This window comes from Moschus berezovskii, chromosome 17 (genome assembly GCF_049115385.1).
Source record: "Moschus berezovskii isolate FMDL1 chromosome 17, NW_MosBer_1.0, whole genome shotgun sequence".
NCBI classification, from domain to species: Eukaryota; Metazoa; Chordata; class Mammalia; order Artiodactyla; family Moschidae; genus Moschus; species Moschus berezovskii.
The window spans coordinates 30832075-30849978 of NC_142476.1; the positions used below are offsets into that span (position 1 = coordinate 30832075).

The 17904-nt window shown below is 36.2% G+C and overlaps 1 protein-coding gene across 4 annotated transcripts in view; it reads right to left on the reverse strand.

Annotated features, from left to right (window-relative positions):
• CEP350 (centrosomal protein 350) overlaps positions 1-17904 on the reverse strand; it is a 157587-nt gene that overhangs the window by 10405 nt on the left and 129278 nt on the right. For all 4 annotated transcript variants that reach the window (XM_055419161.2, XM_055419162.2, XM_055419163.2 and 1 more), the window contains 6 exons: positions 13515-13675; positions 10565-10701; positions 7649-7731; positions 3207-5206; positions 1933-2340; positions 1686-1832 (listed from right to left, as the gene is read on the reverse strand). In XM_055419161.2, the coding sequence (XP_055275136.2) occupies positions 1686-1832; positions 1933-2340; positions 3207-5206; positions 7649-7731; positions 10565-10701; positions 13515-13675 (2936 nt within the window). The remainder of the gene's footprint in view (positions 1-1685; positions 1833-1932; positions 2341-3206; positions 5207-7648; positions 7732-10564; positions 10702-13514; positions 13676-17904) is intronic.

The following is a 17904-nucleotide window of genomic DNA, read 5'->3' on the forward strand; positions in this document are numbered from 1 at the left end:
ACATTCAAGGATATATCAACTGCTGGGGCTGAAAGGATGGAGTGCACCGGGGCTTTGAAAAAGCCTCCCAGGTGGTTCTGATAATTCATTTCTCAAAGTCGAATACTATTTTAAAAGATTTGTTTTTTTAATCCATTAAGTCAATCTTTGAACTTCTTTTTCTCATGCTTTAAGTTAGGCAAAGGTCAGCAAACATTTTCTGTAAAAGACCAAACTGTAATTATTTCAGGTTTTGTGGGCCATATGGTCCCTACTGCAGCTACTCAACTTTGCTTTTGGTAGCAGGAAAGCAGGCGTGGATAAGATGCAAATAACTAGGTGTGGTTATGGCAACTTTATTTTTAAAAACATGTGGTGGCCTGGATTTGGCCTGTAGGCCACAGTTTGCCTACCTCTGATGTAAGCATACATCTCATAGATATCTGTTAGTATTCTGTCAGTATGAGTACTTTTAAAAGCTTTCTATAGTTAACAGTATTGTATTATATACTTCAAAGTTGCTAACAGAGATCTTAAAAGTTCTCATCACAAGCAAAACAAATTTGTAACTACGTGTGGTGATGGATAACCAGACATATTGTGGTGCTCTTTTTACAGTATATACAAAGATAAAATCAGTGCATTAAATACCTGAAACTAATATAATGTTATGTGTCAATTATATTTCAGGAAAAAAAAGACCAAATTGTTTAGACAGTGCCTCCTTTCATGTTATATTCCAGATTAATGTGTATGCTCCTTTAATGTATTTTAATCATCCAGATATACAACTGAATAATGTAAGACAATACATAAGTAAAATAAGTAACTGGAGGCAGACTCTCTGGGGAAAAAATAGTTTCTATGATCAAATAAGTTTGGGAGACATAACTCTAAAGCCTTGCTACTCAAAATAATCCTAGAGTCAGCAACAGCAGCATCACTTGAGAGCTTGCAGAAATGCAGAATTTCTGGTCCTACTCCAGATCTACTCAGTAAGAAATCTGCATTTTTACCAAAATCCCCAGGTGACTCAGATGCACATTAAAGTTTGAGAGGCACTGCAATGGGAATATAACCTTTGCTATAGTTCAAGAACAGGTGAACAAGCAGAAAGATTTTCACCTATGTGATTTTAAAGTTGGTTTGCTGAGAGTCCCTGTAGCTTCAGGGCACTTAATCTTTTCAGGGGCTTCTTAGACAACAAGCAATATTTTTTATATATCACACTATCCTACATATTTCAAAACCACATAACCAATCTGAAACCTCCAAAATCAAAGATGGAAAGGTTATATCATTTATGGGTCTAGGGTTGGCATATTTGATATATGTCTTCTGATACTTTTAGAGTATTGTACCTATCTCTAAATCATTAAGAACTCACCTAAAGCTCATACGAATTCCAATAATTTATCTCCCTGAGTATTTGCTAATTTCTTAAAAATATTATAAAATATATGTATATGAAATTACTGTTAAGTTTTATTTTGCAAAAAGTGAGGGTTCAGGATTCCCTGTCACCCTCATTGTTCTTTTGCTCACAGACTGAATGAACAAATATTTACTGAATACCTACTATGGAACAGGTCTTGAGGGCAGAAGAGTGAATAATACAAAAGAGTACCTGCTTTAATGACATTTATAGACCTGTACAAAAAGAAGATCAAATAAAAAAAGGAGATACTTTGTAGTTTCCAGTTTACCTTGATTTCATCAAGGTTATTTGGATTTTTCACTCGTCGGAAATAATTGGAGTTGATTCTACATGGCTTCATCCAGACAGGTTGATTCAAGTTGGGATCCTCAGCAAATATTTCCTCAAAAATCTCTTTTGTTAAATCAAAAACCGCCTTGATAGAGAAAAAGAAACAAAATGAAATGGCTAAGAATCCAAATTTCAGACAACAGCAAGAAGTTTAAAAATTAGAATTATCCTTCCCTGTTACATACCTGCTTGTACACCCTTTTACTAGTACTTTCTATATCTAGACCCTTACTGGCACAGCCAAGCAGTTTTGCAGGAATACTGATGCTGTGAAGATCATGACCTAATTCTTTCCATTTCCAAAGTTCTTCTGCTGCATCATGCACAAGAATTTCTACTTCCTCTGCAGTATGTGGAACTGCCAGTAATGTTTCACATGGCTTTTCTGGAGCTCTTTTAGGTTCTGCCATTAAAGGTACAATTGTTTCTTCTGCCTTGTTTTTCTGGATCTTGTGAGAAGAGCTCAAACCAAAGTCTTCATCAAACCAGTCTTGATCATCTCCTAACACGCTCAGGAACTCCCGGCTGATCTCAAGTTCAGCAAGTCTCTTAGCAAGCTCTTCCTGCCCACTGGCACCAAATACTGGACTTTCCTACAGAAATGGAACCATTCAAACAGATCACCATTTAGTAACCTCAGGTTACTTAACAAGTTCGGCCTTTTTTTCTTTTTTTAAGACAAACTACATATATTACTTGTATATTTGCTACTTCTCCATAAACAAGCAAAATAAAAACAATATAATGGCTACTGATGAACAATTTAAGAAAAAATTATCCTGTTTCCTGTAATCCTATTTATATAAGCCTTATTATTCAGTTTTTACAAAATGTGTATTGATTAGTTTTCTCCTTTCTGTATCACCATTACTCTGTTTCTGAAGAAAAGTTTTACTTCTGGGATATGGAAATGAGATAAAACTTCTCACCTTTGGTGATCATCTGGTTCAAGTTACTCAAAATTATTACTGTTGTTCAGCTGTCCATGGGCACCCTGAACAAGCTGATGGCCTGAGTATATGTCACAGTGGATACATTTCAGTTTTACCAGAGTCAACATCACAGCTGGCAGCTTCTGCAAGGCAGCTATGACTGAGTAGATATGTGAACAACTTCATAGGCAAGACAAAACGGGGTTGAGAAACAATGGAAATCGCCATGGAATAAATTTGTTCAGTGAATCTGGAAGGGAATCTATAATCTGTGGACAGTATACAGGGGTTTTCAACCCAGCATAAACCTGCCTGTGTTTGTGACAACTCCATAGTGACCACTCATGACACAACAGAGGACAATTATACTTCAGACAGAAAAACAGCCACATGGCCTTTAAAAACTAGTACAGTGATCTGCATTTAATAAACAACACACCACCAAAATACCTATTAGGAGTTACAGAATTAAAATGTACCACAAAGGCAAGGTTAATTGCCTTCTTTTTTCTAAACAGAATACTTACAGGTCTCGGACACATATCTGGTGAGGAAATCTCCTCTTTCTCCTCTTCCAACTCAGACTCTAAGAAGCGACCCGGAACGCCTGGCGACTGTTCCTCAAGGCTTTGGGATAGGCCTTGGGGTGGTACTTTCTTTTGATCCTGAACAAGAAGCTCCTGATTGCTAAGCTGGATTTTTTCATTCCTAGCTTTTTTGATTTGTTGTAGTTGATTGACTGTGTCCTTGACAACGACTTGGAGCAAACTGTCTGTCAGTAAGCTGACTGTTTCTAGCTGTTCCTTTGACTTTTTTTCCTCACTTACAGATGACCTCAGCTGGGCTTCCAATTGGTTCTTCTCTCTTGCCAACAGGTCCAGAAGTGGCGTAGAAAGCTTTTCTGAAACTTCGGGATGTAAGTTCTCTTCCTTTTCAGTCAACTGTTGTTGCTTCTTTAATTCTTCAGAAAAGGTATTATCTAAAGTATCGTCTTCTGCAACAGAAGAAACCTTTTCTGAGGCATCAGAAACAAGGTCTCTGTTTTCCGCTGAAGACATCAGTGAGTCCACTGAGTTCTGCTGGTGAATATGGGCTTCGAGTACCCCAGAAATGTCCTGTATATTGTCTGTCTCTATTTTAAGGCTTCTATCAACTGAGGCTTCTGTGTCATGCACACTAGGTAGAGATTTCTCATAAAAATATTCAATTGTATCCTTTTCTCTGTCAGACTTGGGACCCTCTGTATCTTTTTGTTCTTGATCATAATATTGATATTGCTCATCTGAATAAGAGTCTTCATCTTCATTTATGTCTACATAATCATCAAAGTTTTCTGGAATGTGAGATATTTTTTGAGGAGGAGCAAAAATCCCATGCTTCTCTTTACACACAAAGTATACAATGCCATCATATGTTCCATTGTTATTTCCTTCAGGTTTATCCAACTCCACTCCAGCCCAAAACCCTTTGGCAAAACTTGTCACACCTTTGAACCGAAGAGTTCCTGGCTGAACATTGCCAATTAATACCCTATCGCCAATGTGGAAATCAAGTAATTCATCTGCGAGAGAAGCTGAAGCCAAGGAAGGGGATTCAGTAACTTCCCGTTCATGCTCTACATCACTGCGCTCCTTATTTTTCATAAGTTCAGTGGGGGACTTGAGTTCTAACAGCCTTTCAGAGTGGACACTGCTATGAATAGAAAGGCTTTTCTCACTGAGGCACTCACTGATTTCATCATCACTACCAAAGCTGGTGGCTCTACTTCTAGAGATGCTTGCTGCCTGTAACTTCTCTCTGCAAGACTGAGAGTCTTTCCTGAGTGACAACAAAGATGCCACCTCAAAGTTATCTTTGTACAATTCAGCTGAAATATCTTTCTTGAAAGATGATACTTCAAAATCTTCAGAATACGATATCTCTTTAGATGCAAGTAGACGTTGTGACCAAGATGAGTCCCTGCTCTTTATATTCTTTTGTACATGAGTCTCTTTTTCTGATGGGACGTTTGGACTATGACTGATATCTTCATTTGACTGTCCCTCTTTTGTTTCTTTTTTATGAAGATTTTCAATGGCTAATCTAACTAAGTCTTTCTGAACATTTATAGAATCTAAAGGAAGACCTTTTCTTGAAAGAATCTCAGATGAATCTCCCTGTTCCAGGTCTAGCTTCAGGAAGACATCAGCCTTCCTAGACTGCTTAGAGCAGGCGTCTTCGATTGCACTCTCCTCCGATTTTGCGTATTCTACTTCTTGTGTTTCTGATTTTTGAGTAGACTCTTCTTCAGCCTTGTCACCTGACACATCCAGAATTCTATGAGAGGCATTTAATTCTTTGAGAAGAGATAATGAAGGGACATTTTCTAGAGAATCTCCAGAGTCAGCTCTTGTCCTCCTTGATGATCTGAGAATTGGAGAAGTCTGAAAGTGTTCTTCTGTCCGACAGTCCAGTTCAGTCATTCTCTTTGCGTAGGCAGATGTAGATTTTTCTGATACTGATCTTTCAGAACCTGTCAATGCAGCATCTTAAAGGGGAAAGAGGAAAAAAATCACATCAAAATTATCTAATCACAACTTTCAATTTCTGAAACCAAAGTTTAAATAAAAACCAAATATTAGTGAGAAAAAGCTCTGGTCAGTAAATATGACCTGTTTTATAGGTTACCTTATGTAGTAAATTCTTCCTTTATGAATATACACTGTACCAACAAAGAACATTGAAAAATAACTTAAAAAGCTGCACTCAATATGCCAGCAAATTTGGAAAACTCAGCAGTGGCCATAGGACTGGAAAAGGTCAGTTTTCATTCCAATCCCAAAGAAAGGCAATGCCAAAGAATGCTCAAACTACCTCACAATTGCACTCATCTCACACGCTAGTCATCATACTCAAAATTCTCCAAGCCAGGCTTCAGCAATACGTGAACCATGAACTTCCAGCTGTTCAAGCACGTTTTAGAAAAGGCAGAGGAACCAGAGATCAAATTGCCAACATCCGCTGGATCATGGAAAAAGCAAGAGAGTTCCAGAAAAACATCTATTTCTGCTTCATTGACTATGCCAAAGCCTTTGACTCTGTGGATCACAATAAACTGTGGAAAATTTTGAAAGACATGGGAATACCAGACCACCTGACCTGCCTCTTGAGAAACCTATATGCAACAGTTAGAACTGGACATGTAACAACAGACTGGTTCCAAATAGGAAAAGGAGTACATCAAGGCTGTATATTGTCACCCTGCTTATTTAACTTATATGCAGAGTACATCATGAGAAATACTGGGCTGGAAGAAGCACAAGCTGGAATCAAGATTTCAGGGAGAAATATCAATAACCTCAGATATGCAAATGACACCACCCTTATGGCAGAAAGTGAAGAGGAACTAAAAAGCCTTCTTGATGAAAGTGAAAGAGTCTGAGAGTGAAAAAGTTGGCTTTAAGCTCAACATTTAGAAAACTAAGATCATAGCATCTGGTCCTATCACTTCATGGCAAATAGATAGGGAAACAGTGGAAACAGTGTCAGACTATTTTGGGGGGCTCCAAAATCACTGCAGACGGTGACTGCAGCCATGAAATTAAAAGACACTTACTCCTTGGAAGGAAAGTTATGACCAACCTAGATAGCATATTAAAAAGCAGAGACATTACTTTGCTAACCAAGGTCCATCTAGTCAAGGCTATGGTTTTTCCAGTGATCATGTATGGATGTGAGAGTTGGACTGTGAAGAAAGCTGAGCGCCGAAGAATTGACGCTTTTGAACTGTGGTGCTGGAGAAGACTCTTGAAAGTCCCTTGGACTGCAAGGAGATTAAACCAGTCCATCCTAAAGGAGATCAGTCCTGGGTGTTCATTGGAAGGACTGATGCTAAAGCTGAAACTCCAATACTTTGGCCAACTCATGTGAAAAGCTGACTCATTGGAAAAGACCCTCATGCTGGGAGAGATTGGGGGCAGGAGGAGAAGGGGACGACAGAGGATGAGATGGCTGGATGGCATCACTGACTCCATGGACATGGGTTTGGGTAAACTCCAGCAGTTGGTGATGGACAGGGAGGCCCAGCGTGCTGCGATTCACGGGGTCGCAAAGAGTTGGACACGACTGAGCGACTGAACTGAAAAATCTGAAGTTTGGCATAATTTTTTAAGTGTTGTCTTAAGTTAGAAAATTAAGAAAAATGAATCAGTTTATAGAGAAGTTGATTCTCAAATCATTCAAACACAGAATTGGATGAAGCATATTACATATATTCTTCAAATAGAAAAAGCAATAAAGGAGGGACAAATGTACTAGTATATATACTTCTAAAAGAATGAATTTTCCCAGGGACTTCAACTAACCTCTTGAATGTGTAAAAAAAAAAAACAAAAAACAACAAAAAACCCCACCTATTTCTGCAAATATAGCACTTTAAGAGCTAAACTGCTAAATAAGAAGAAAATAAGTAAGATTCAGAGACCCAACAAACCAAGAATTAAAAGTTTTGAATGCAAATCGCTACTGTGTCATTGTTGCCAGGTAGGCTTTTTCACACCTGTTTTAATTCCTCATTTAATTATACTTTATTTTCAATAGTTCTTATTTTTCTTTGGACTCAACTGAAAAAAATGTATATAACCACACACCTGAGAAATAGCGGAGGCCAACAATTTCACAAATCTTCAGATACAAAATCTGATTAAGGGAGAATTTTGAGATGCTGATGACACCCTAATAGCCATTTTAGATCAATGTCTTTATGATTCAGTTTTTATCAGTTATTGGGAGAATAAGGACTGATTCATATAACTTATGCATAACCCGTAAATCACTTTAAAATAGAAAAGTAACTTAAAATATTAAGTAATCTACCATCTTTAAGAAATTCATTTTTTAACCAAATAACTTAGAGGTAGAATTGCATAGGCATTTGTATAAATCTTTAACCCATGTAGATACAGTGTGATTATTTTTTCTAGTTACATACCAACATGCTCAGCAATAGACTCCAGGGATCCTCTGGATCGTTCTGAGTCTGTCAGTGATTTCCAATTCTTTGCTGTTTCAGATCTTAAGTAGAAAAATTAATAAACAGAAATAAATGTATTGTTGATACTATAATAACTGGTAACAAAAAGCAGTCAATTCTTAGACAACTACTTCTTTCTACTCCACAGGAAGTATTCCAACCTTTGCCACTTTCACCAAGCCTATTTCTGGCTTTCGTCACTCTCAATAGATGATCTTGCCTCTTTTAATGAGAAAAATAGAGGCCATCAGCATGAACCTTCTGATCGTCAACCTTTTTTACCTACAAATTTATCTATATTCACAGCCATCCCAATTGCCTTTCCTCCTGTCTGCAAGAAGAAAAAGGTGTATCTCTTACATTTGCTCAAATTTCTTTCTGCCCCAAATCCCATAATTTCCACAGTCTCCCTGATAGTATCCCTCAACTAACCATTCTTTTTCTACAATCATTAGTCCTTCAATCTGGTGATTTTTTTCCCCCTCAGCTTATATGTATACCTCAAGCTTAAAAAAAAAAAATTCTCCCCTATAATATTGGACTATAGCTGATTTACAATGTAGTGTTAGTATCAGTTGTATAGTAAAGTGATTCTGTTACACATACACATATAGTTACTCTTTTTCAAATTCTTTTTCCATGTAGGTTATTAGAGAATATTGAGCAAAGTTCCCCCCCCATTCTTTATTCCTTTATCTGATGCTACTCTACTGTTCTTTTATGCTTTAATTTGACATTTACCATCTTCATTTTCTTGCTTTCTTTTTATTTGCAAAGTCATATTATTTGCCTTCTACTCTTATTTCTTCTTACTCTCCTTAAAGGTTGCTATTTTATCATATCTAGTACTTGGCTCCCTTTTATTCTCTCTGAAAGCATATTTTCTTTGGGTGAAGAAGGTTCATCCAAATGTTGACATATTTATTGCCTCAACCGTGATCTGTATGTTGACCATCCCTATATATATATAACCCTAACATCTTTCCTGGATAATTCCACTTAGATGAACCATAGATTCCTTAAAATTAACATTTTAAAACCAAAATCTTAAGCCTCCCACTGAGGAACACCTGATTTTCCATTTAGGTTAGTGTTACTCTGACTCAGCCAACTACTACTTAAGAAAAATACGACAGTCATTCAGCTCTCCCATCGATAATTTTAGTCAAGTAAACTTCTTCAGTATTCCTAAAGTTCATCTCCTATTCTCTATTCTTATTACAGTGGATTATCTGAGGCCTGGCTTAGACTACTGTTATCCCTGCTTGGAAACTTATCCCTTTCCATCTTTCTTTCATACTGTAGTCAAAAAGATTTCTCTAAAGAAAAATATGATTCTATCATTCTCCAGTTAAAATCCTTAGTAGCGTGGTTAATAAAACTATAAAAACACTCAATCGAATGTAGAAATTAAAATAAAATTTACATATAATGTAACATAAAGGGAAAATATATACGTAACAAAACTACTAGAGAAGGCAATGGCAACCCACTCCAGTGTTCTCGCCTGGAGAATCCCAGGAACGGGGGAGCCTGGTGGGCTGCCGTCTATGGGGTCGCATAAAGTCAGACACGACTGAAGCAACTTAGCAGCAGCAGCAAGAAAAATACAAAATCTAACTATAAAAAAATCCAAGAAAGAAATATATCTAATTGTTGATGTCTGCTGTTTTGGGATAGTTATGTATGATATGATTTAAACTTGTTCCTTTTTACCACTTCCCTCAATATTTTAGTAGCAATAATAATAAAACTAATACATAATGCTAACTTTGTGTGTTAGTAAGTCTTTTAACCCTCATAACAAGTTTATTACTCAGGTGTTCTTATAGGGATATAAATCCTGATTAAAAAACTGAAGTACAGAGAGGTTAAATAACTTGCCCCTAATTAAATAGCTGGCTGGTGCTGGAGCCAGTATTTAAACCCAGGTAATACTGAATGCTAAATTAATTGTAATGAGCCTGTGTAACATTTCTAAGAAACAAAAACATACTAAAATATTGCCTTTCAAGGTTTCACATCTTCTAAGAAAGTGAATAAGAAAATACTAAAAATGCCTGAGTATAATATTATCACAATCTATTTTTTATTTTTCCAGTTTCTTCTCCTAACTCTGGCAATATCCTATCACATTCAGCTTCCATGATATGCCAAGTTCTTGATTGCTTTTAGTTACTCATCAGTGCCTTGCTTTCTGAAATACCGACTATTTCTCAGTTCCACTGACCTATATAAACCTCTGCTCATTGTTCAAAATTCATTTTAAATATTCCTACCTGATTTCCTTATATATCATATTATATATTCTAATGGTGCTACTCTGCATCTTCTATATTTGCATTCAATGATTGCATAATATTCTATCCCTAAAAAGAACCATCATTAACAGGGTTATTCACCCATTTCTGGATGTAAAGACTGCTTCCAGTGTTTACTTAATATAAAAGATGTTATGATAAACATGTTCATGCAAACAGATATTTTTGGTAGTTCGTATTTTTTCAAGCTAGATTTTCAGATGGGAAATTATTGAGTCAAAAGTTACAGACTGTTTATGACTTTTGAAACATTGCCAAATTGTTCTTCAAAACAACTATACCAACTTACAAAGCTGTAACAATAATGCTGGAGAGTATTATTTTCATTGCACCCACCAGATTTCAGAATACATTTTTACATCTGTGCCTTATTATAAATTTGATTTGTGATTATACCATAAACAACAAATTTACTTTCGTGACACTAAAACCATAAACCAGTATTTTCACGTCTACAATTTCACAGTTACTCAAAAGTTAGCATCAACTAAAAACCTTTCCTGATTTCTTTTGCAAATAACCAGGATATAGATTAGCTATCAAAAATTTCTACCTGTGCAGTGGAAGGGACTTGATCTTGGGTTTTTCAGAAGTTGAGGAGAGTGTTTTAATCTGAGGTTTGGCTGTTGGTGAGGTTTCCAAATCTCGGCTGAGCTCAGCTTCAGTTTTCTTAATGAATTCATCGTATGACTACGTTTAGAAAAATTAGAGGAGTCACTATACAGAATTTTTTAAAACTATCTTAAATTAGAAAACAATAAATTTAATGGTAAAATATTCAAACAGTAAAAAAGATGTTAATATAAAATTGTTACTCCCTGCATCAGTATTATTTCTCAGAATTCTAAAATCAGTTATTTGTATAGCCTTTTGAAATAGGCTACATATGATTCATGGGGTCGCGGAGAGTCGGACACGACTGAGCGACTGAACTGAACATATAAGCAAGACATATAATGTAACACTAATATCAATTAGGAAATGATACAATCTCAATTACAGAAGCATAATACTTATGAAGCAATAATTCAGGCCCTGCCATATTAAAAAAACTCTTTAGCTGATTATATAATTATTCTTTAAAGGATGTCCTAATATTTTCCTGATATTTTTAAGTTTGGCCATTGCACTGAGTTTCAATGGCAGTAAGCTTCTTAAGGGGTATGCACTTTAGGAATACAGATCCCAAGGAAAGAGAAGAGAGTGGTTGAGAGTATGATAGTACAGAATTGCAAAAATACTTCAGTTATTAGTCATTCTATAAATAAAGCTTCACTAATTTATATATTATACTATATACATATACTATAATTATAAAATTTAAATGAAGAACTTTTTATTGACTTTACTTAAATAATTTAATAAAATGTTGAATGAGATGGATCTTTATATTTTTCTCTAGATATTTTTCTGGTTGATATATCTATTATTGAACTTTTGGGGCAATGCTGTTCAATGTAATAGTATTTCATTTAGCTTTTAATTGCTCCTCATGACCTTTGGCCACCTGATGGGAAGAGCTGACTCACTGGAAAAGACCCTGATGTGGGAAAGATTGAGGGGAGGAGAAGGGGATGACAGAGGATGAGATAGTTGGATGGCATCACTGTTGCAATGGACATGGGTTTGGGTGGACTCCGGGAATTGGTGATGGACAGGGAGGCCTGGTGTGCTGCGGTTCATGGGGTTGCAAAGAGTCGGACACGACTGAGCGACTGAACTGAACATGACCTTCAGCAGTACTTTTAAATAGTGGGTCCCACTTAGACCAATTAAATCAAAATTTCTGGGAGTGAGCCTGGATATTGTATTTTTCAAAAAACCTTCTTGATTAATTCTAATGTATAGTCAGATTGAGCACTACAGACCTATAGGATGAAGTTCAAACTCATCAGTCTGATTTCTAAAGCCCTAAACTTGATCTTCATTTAAAAATTTTGTTTCTCACTGCTTTCCAGCATGAACTTCTCAGCATGGTCACTGAATCTTAATCACTTTTCTTCTAAACATATGTGCAAGTTACAATTCCTGTTCCCATCTCTGTATTGTATACTAATGTAAATGTCTTATCGTCTCCAGATCTGTTAGCAGGTTTATCTTCTATGTGGAAGATAGTGTAGTGTAATGGTAAGGGCAAAGAATTTGGAATTCAAGCTAAATTAAAATCCTAGCTTTAACACATGTGAGCTGTATATCTCTGGATATCATTAATTTCACTGAAACTCAGTTTCCTCATCTGTAAAACAGGGATGGTAATATCCACACGTTGATGCTTTGAGGATAAAGTGAAAAACACGTGTACAGTAATTAGCCAAATTTCCAGCACATAAAAAGGTGATTGAATATTTGATGATTAAATTAATAAACATATTAATAAAGGAGAATACATGTTTGGTGTTCCCACACAAGGACGATTAAAAGAACAGAAATTTTGCCCAAACATAACAAAGACCTTTTCAGCACTTAGAGCAACTGGAGTCCAACCAATGAAATCAACTGCCTTGAAAATCTGAAACTTGCTATTACTGAAAGTGACTGAGAAGAAACTGAATGATCTCAGGTGAGGCCTTGAGAAGGGATTCTTATGATAAACAGGAAGTTCAGACTGGTTCTGTAATAAATACGGTGTTTAGGAACACTAGGCTGACAGAACGTATGTAAGTTATAGGGAAGCAACCATAGGCAAGGACATGTAAGAAGCTATGACACTATACAGGGAAGAAGATATCAGGGTCCCAAACAGCTTGATGCCAGTAGGAATGGAATGGGACAAGCAAGATTTATGAAAAAAGAAACCAATGGGATCTGATAACTGAATGAAGAGGAAAAACAGAATGAGAAAGACATAAAAACCATAAAGTAATTAGCCTCCGATTAAACAAATTTAAAAAATATTCGGAGGAATTGTCAGTAAAACCTTCGGTGCCCACATGCTTCTAAAGCTAAAAACAAAACAAAACAAACAAACAAACCAAAAAAACCAGGTTTCCAGAGTTGGGTAGAATCAGGGAAGGTTGCTAGAGTTTGCAAGGAAACTCAAGTTTAGAGTTATTTTTAGGAGCTATTCAAATAGTACAAAAAATCATACTAATAAGCTGGGTGGCATGAAACACCGTTCTGCAAAAAAAAAAAAAAAAAAGGAAAGAAAAGAAAAGGCAGTTAACAATTCCAATAGCCAGGATTATTTATCTAATGGTTCTTTCCTTAAGAGGACCTGGATATCAAGCTCTCTTTCATAGGTCTAATCTTTCCTCTTTGGGGAAAAAACTCATTTTAATACTGTTACTATAATACCATTATAATATTTAACATTTTAATATTTAATGCTTCAAGCAAGAGTTTGTTCAGACACCTCAGTTTCTTTGTTTTTAAAGTTAGGTTAAAATGTGGCACAAAACTAATACTGAAAAATTTTAATCTACCACTTTATTAATGCTTAAAACATTTTCGGCTTCACGTTTACATTAGCCTTGAAATTAAACCCCTTTCTTCTTATGTCTAACCTCCAACTGTTTGATCAGACTGGCTTCTTGGGCTTTGAGTCTTTCCTTTTGCCTTTTTTTCTGTTCCTTCTTGAGTTGGTCCACAACTGATTTTCTTTTCCGCAGCTCATCCTTCAGGGCTCTGATTCTACCTTCAATGTCACTCTGGTCAGATGTAGTTTCTGAAAGAGATATAAAACCTTTTAATGTCATTTTAACAAAAATAAATTCAGTAACTATTAATAGAAAGCACCAATGTAAAGTTAATCTAACATTTAAACTTTGAGATTCAGAAAAAAATTATTAGTGATTTCCATCCTTTCTCCTAAGTCTCTGGGCAGGGGTTGGGGGTGTCTGTCTTCCTGTTTATTTTCACCTTCTAATTGTGCTATTTGAAACTGCAAATAAAGTTTGCAAATCTGAAGATACTGTCTTGATAAGTAGCTGGAAGTAAGAAAAACTTTTGGTTAGTGAAATTTGGACATTCTTTAAGGATTTATTTCCCGATAACAGGGCTTCCCTGGTGGCTCAGAGGTTAACGCGTCTGCCTCCAATGCGGGAGACCCAGGTTCAATCCCTGGGTCGGGAAGATCCCCTGGAGAAGGAAATGGTAACCCACTCCAGTATTCTTGCCTGGAGAATCCCATGGACGGAGAAGCCGGTGGGCTACAGTTCACGGGGTCGCAAAGAGTCGGACACGACTGAGTGACTGAACAGAACAGGATAGCCATACTTAACTGTACCTCCTCTTGGTTACTAATAGATAGTTTGATAGTTTTAAAGTCATATTAAAATCAAACTAGAATTTTACCATTTGAAATTGATTGTGAGTCATCAGCTAATGGCTTAATATTATAAAAATTATAAAGAAATATACTTTGCAATAACCTTTGGTAGCTCTTAAAATATTTAAAATAACTGAAATAAAGCTATGCTACTGCTACTAAGTCACTTCAGTCGTGTCCGACTCTGTGCGACCCCATAGATGGCAGCCTGCTGCCCCGTCCCTGGGATTCTCCAGGCAAGAACATTGGAGTGGGTTGCCATTTCCTTCTCCAATGTGCGAAAGTGAAAAGTGAAAGTGAAGTCGCTCAGTCATGTCTGATTCGTAGCGACCCCATGGACTGCAGCCTACCAGGCTCCTCCGTCCATGGGATTTTCTAGGCAAGAGTACTTGAGTGGCTTGCCATTGCCTTCTCTGGGAATAAAGCTATAGTTAAATCTTATTTCATTATAAGCATCACACAAATCTTATAAAAATAAGCATCATTAGGACTTCCCTGGTGGTAGAGTGGCTAAGACTTGTGCTTCCAGTGCAGGGGGCCCAGGTTCAATCCCTGGTCAGGGAATTAGATCCCATGTGCCATTCACATGTGGCAACTAAAGATCCAGCATGTCACAACTGAGACCCAGCACAGTCAAATAAATAATAATAATAAAATAAGCATCACTTAAAAACAGCTTATTTCACTACATATGGAAATTACATAGAAAAAAATGACATCTCCTTGAATCACACCATGGTGTCATTTCCACACACTAATGATGAGTGGGGCATTTAATAGTCTTTTAAGAGAAATACTATTATATACAACTCTGAAGACTTAGATGCACATTACAACATTACATCATAAGCAACCAGGTTTTTTTTTAAGCACTTCAGATTAAATTGCAAAGAACTAATCACAGAATTTATTTTGAAAAGATAAGTCCTTTTTTTGCAATGTGATCTAAATATCTAAATTAGAAATAATGACATCTAAGTTCCTGCTGCTTTAGTCTCCTGACTTAAGGTGTATTATGAAAATTATGCCCATCTTATACCAACAGTGCCATCAGACTGAGCCCTGAGTGAATAGCGAAACTCACTATTTATTGATCAACACTCATAAAATGAAGCAATAATAAAGGTCATTTTTAGCTCGGAATCTACTACTGGTTATTAGTAAGGTGTTTGTCACTTAACGATTTCTAGAACTGATGTGAAGATTAAATAAGATACATAAAGCATGCAGGACAGTACTTGGACTACTATAAAAAGCTCAATAAATGGTGGTAGTATTAGTACACATAAAACATTTTTATGTAGCCATATTTTATATAACATATTTTTTGGTTTAACCTAAAAAGGTGGTGGTGAGGAGACAGCAACTGAGTATCTTCCTCATGTTCTTTAATTTCTAAAGAAAATATTCATTTTATTTTTGGCTTAATTTATCCATTTTATTTTTTTCATTATATATATATATTATTGAAATACAGTTGACTTACAATGTTTCAGGTACACAGCAAGGTGATTCAGTTATACATATACACATATATTATTTTTTAGATTATTTTCCATTATAGGCTATTACAAGATATTGACTATAGCTCCCTGAGCTATACAGTAAATCTTTGTTGCTTGTTGCATATCTATTTTTTTAAAATTAGAAATCTAGCATTCTACTCATACAAAGTCAAACAAGTTGAGTCAAATGTCATACATTTTTTAGTTAGGCAATATTACTTAGTTCAGTTCAGTTCAGTTCAGTCACTCAGTCATGTCCAACTCTTTGCGACCCCATGAATCACAGCATGCCAGGCCTCCCTGTCCATCACCAACTCCCGGAGTTCACTCAAACTCATGTCCATCAAGTTGGTGATGCCATCCAGCCATCTCATTCTCTGTCGTCCCCGTCTCCTCTGGCCCCCAATCCCTCCCAGCATCAGAGTCTTTTCCAGTGAGTCAACTCGTCGCATGAGGTGGCCAAAGTATTGGAGTTTCAGCTTTAGCATCAGTCCTTCCAATGAACACCCAGGATTGATCTCCTTTATAAGTATACAAAAACTTTCCTACTATGCTTGATAAGGGCTTGAGAAAGAACATCACAAAAAAAGAGAAGATGGAGAAATTTGAAAACATAATCTAAGTGAAACGGGGGCACTGAATATGAAATAGAAAAAAAATCAAACTGGATGAAAGTAAAAGATCATCATATAAGTCCAGTTGTTTTTAAACATGGCTGCTCATTAGAAACATATCTGGAGCTTTGGGAAAAAAAGGCACATCTGGGCATTTGACTTTTCAAAACATTCCAAGATAATCTGATATGCATTTGGATTTTAAAAAGTGATTACAGGTTTTTCTATTAAATGGTAGTTTTGGTGATATAGAATTCTATTATTTTTCTGTTGAAACAATCATAATACAATGGTATTAAGAGACTAAAAGTTGCATAATCACAATAGTAAAAGATCTTTATCAGTTTTCACAATCAATAGCCAGACAAAAAATAAAAGATAATTACAACTGCAAGCCATAATGGGAATACGATTAACCTAATAATATAAAATAATTACGTACAATCTGGGGGGTTAAGTAGAGTGATGTGGTAAGTGGAAGTGCACACATCCACATGTTTTCATCTGCTCAGCCAGTCCATGTCTTGTGGTTGGTGCATTTAATCTATTTACACTTATGGTAATTATCAATATCCATGATCCTATTACCATTTTCTTAATTGTTTCAGATTCATTTTCTGTAGGTCTTTTCCTTCTCTTGTGTTTCTTGCTTAGAGAAATTCCTTTATCATTTGTTGTAAAGCTGGTTTGGTGGTGCTGAATTCTCTTACTTCTGCTTGTCTGGAAAGCTTTTTGATTTCTCCATTAAATCTGAATAAGAGTCTCGCTGGGTAAAGTATTCTTGGTTGCAGCTTCTTCCCTTTAATCTCTTTAAATATATCATGGCATTCCCTTCTGGCTTGTAGAGTTTCTATTGAGAAATCAGCTGATAGCCTGATGGGAGTTCCCCTGAATGTTATCTGTCGTTTTTCCCTTGTTGCTTTTAATATTTTATCTTGGTCTTTAATTTTTGTCAGTTTGATTACTATGTGTCTTGGCGTGTTCCTCCTTGGGTTTATCCTGCCTGGGACTTTCTGTGCTTCCTGGACTTGATTGACTAGTTCCTTTCCTATGTTAGGGAAGTTTTCAGCTATTATCTCTTGAAATACATTCTCAGGTCCTTTCCCTCTTATTCTGGGACCCCTCTAATGTGAATGTTGGTGTGTTTAATGTTGTCCAGAGTTTTCTTAGGCTGTCTTCATTTTTTTCATTCTTTTTTCAATATTGTTCTGCGGCAGTGACTTCCACCATTCTGTCCTCCCTCATTTATTTGTTCTTCTGCTTCAGTTATTCTGCTACGGATTCCTTCTAGTATATTATTCATCTCTGTTTATTCTTTAGTTCTTCTAGGTCTTTGGAAAACATTTCTCGCATCTTCTCCATTGCTTTCCCGAGATCCTGGATCATCTTCACTATCATTATTCTGAATTCTTTTTCTGGAAGGTTGCCTATTTCCACTTCACTTAGTTGTTTTTCTGGGGTTTTTTCTTGTCCCTTCATCTGGGACATAACTTTCTGCTTTTTCATC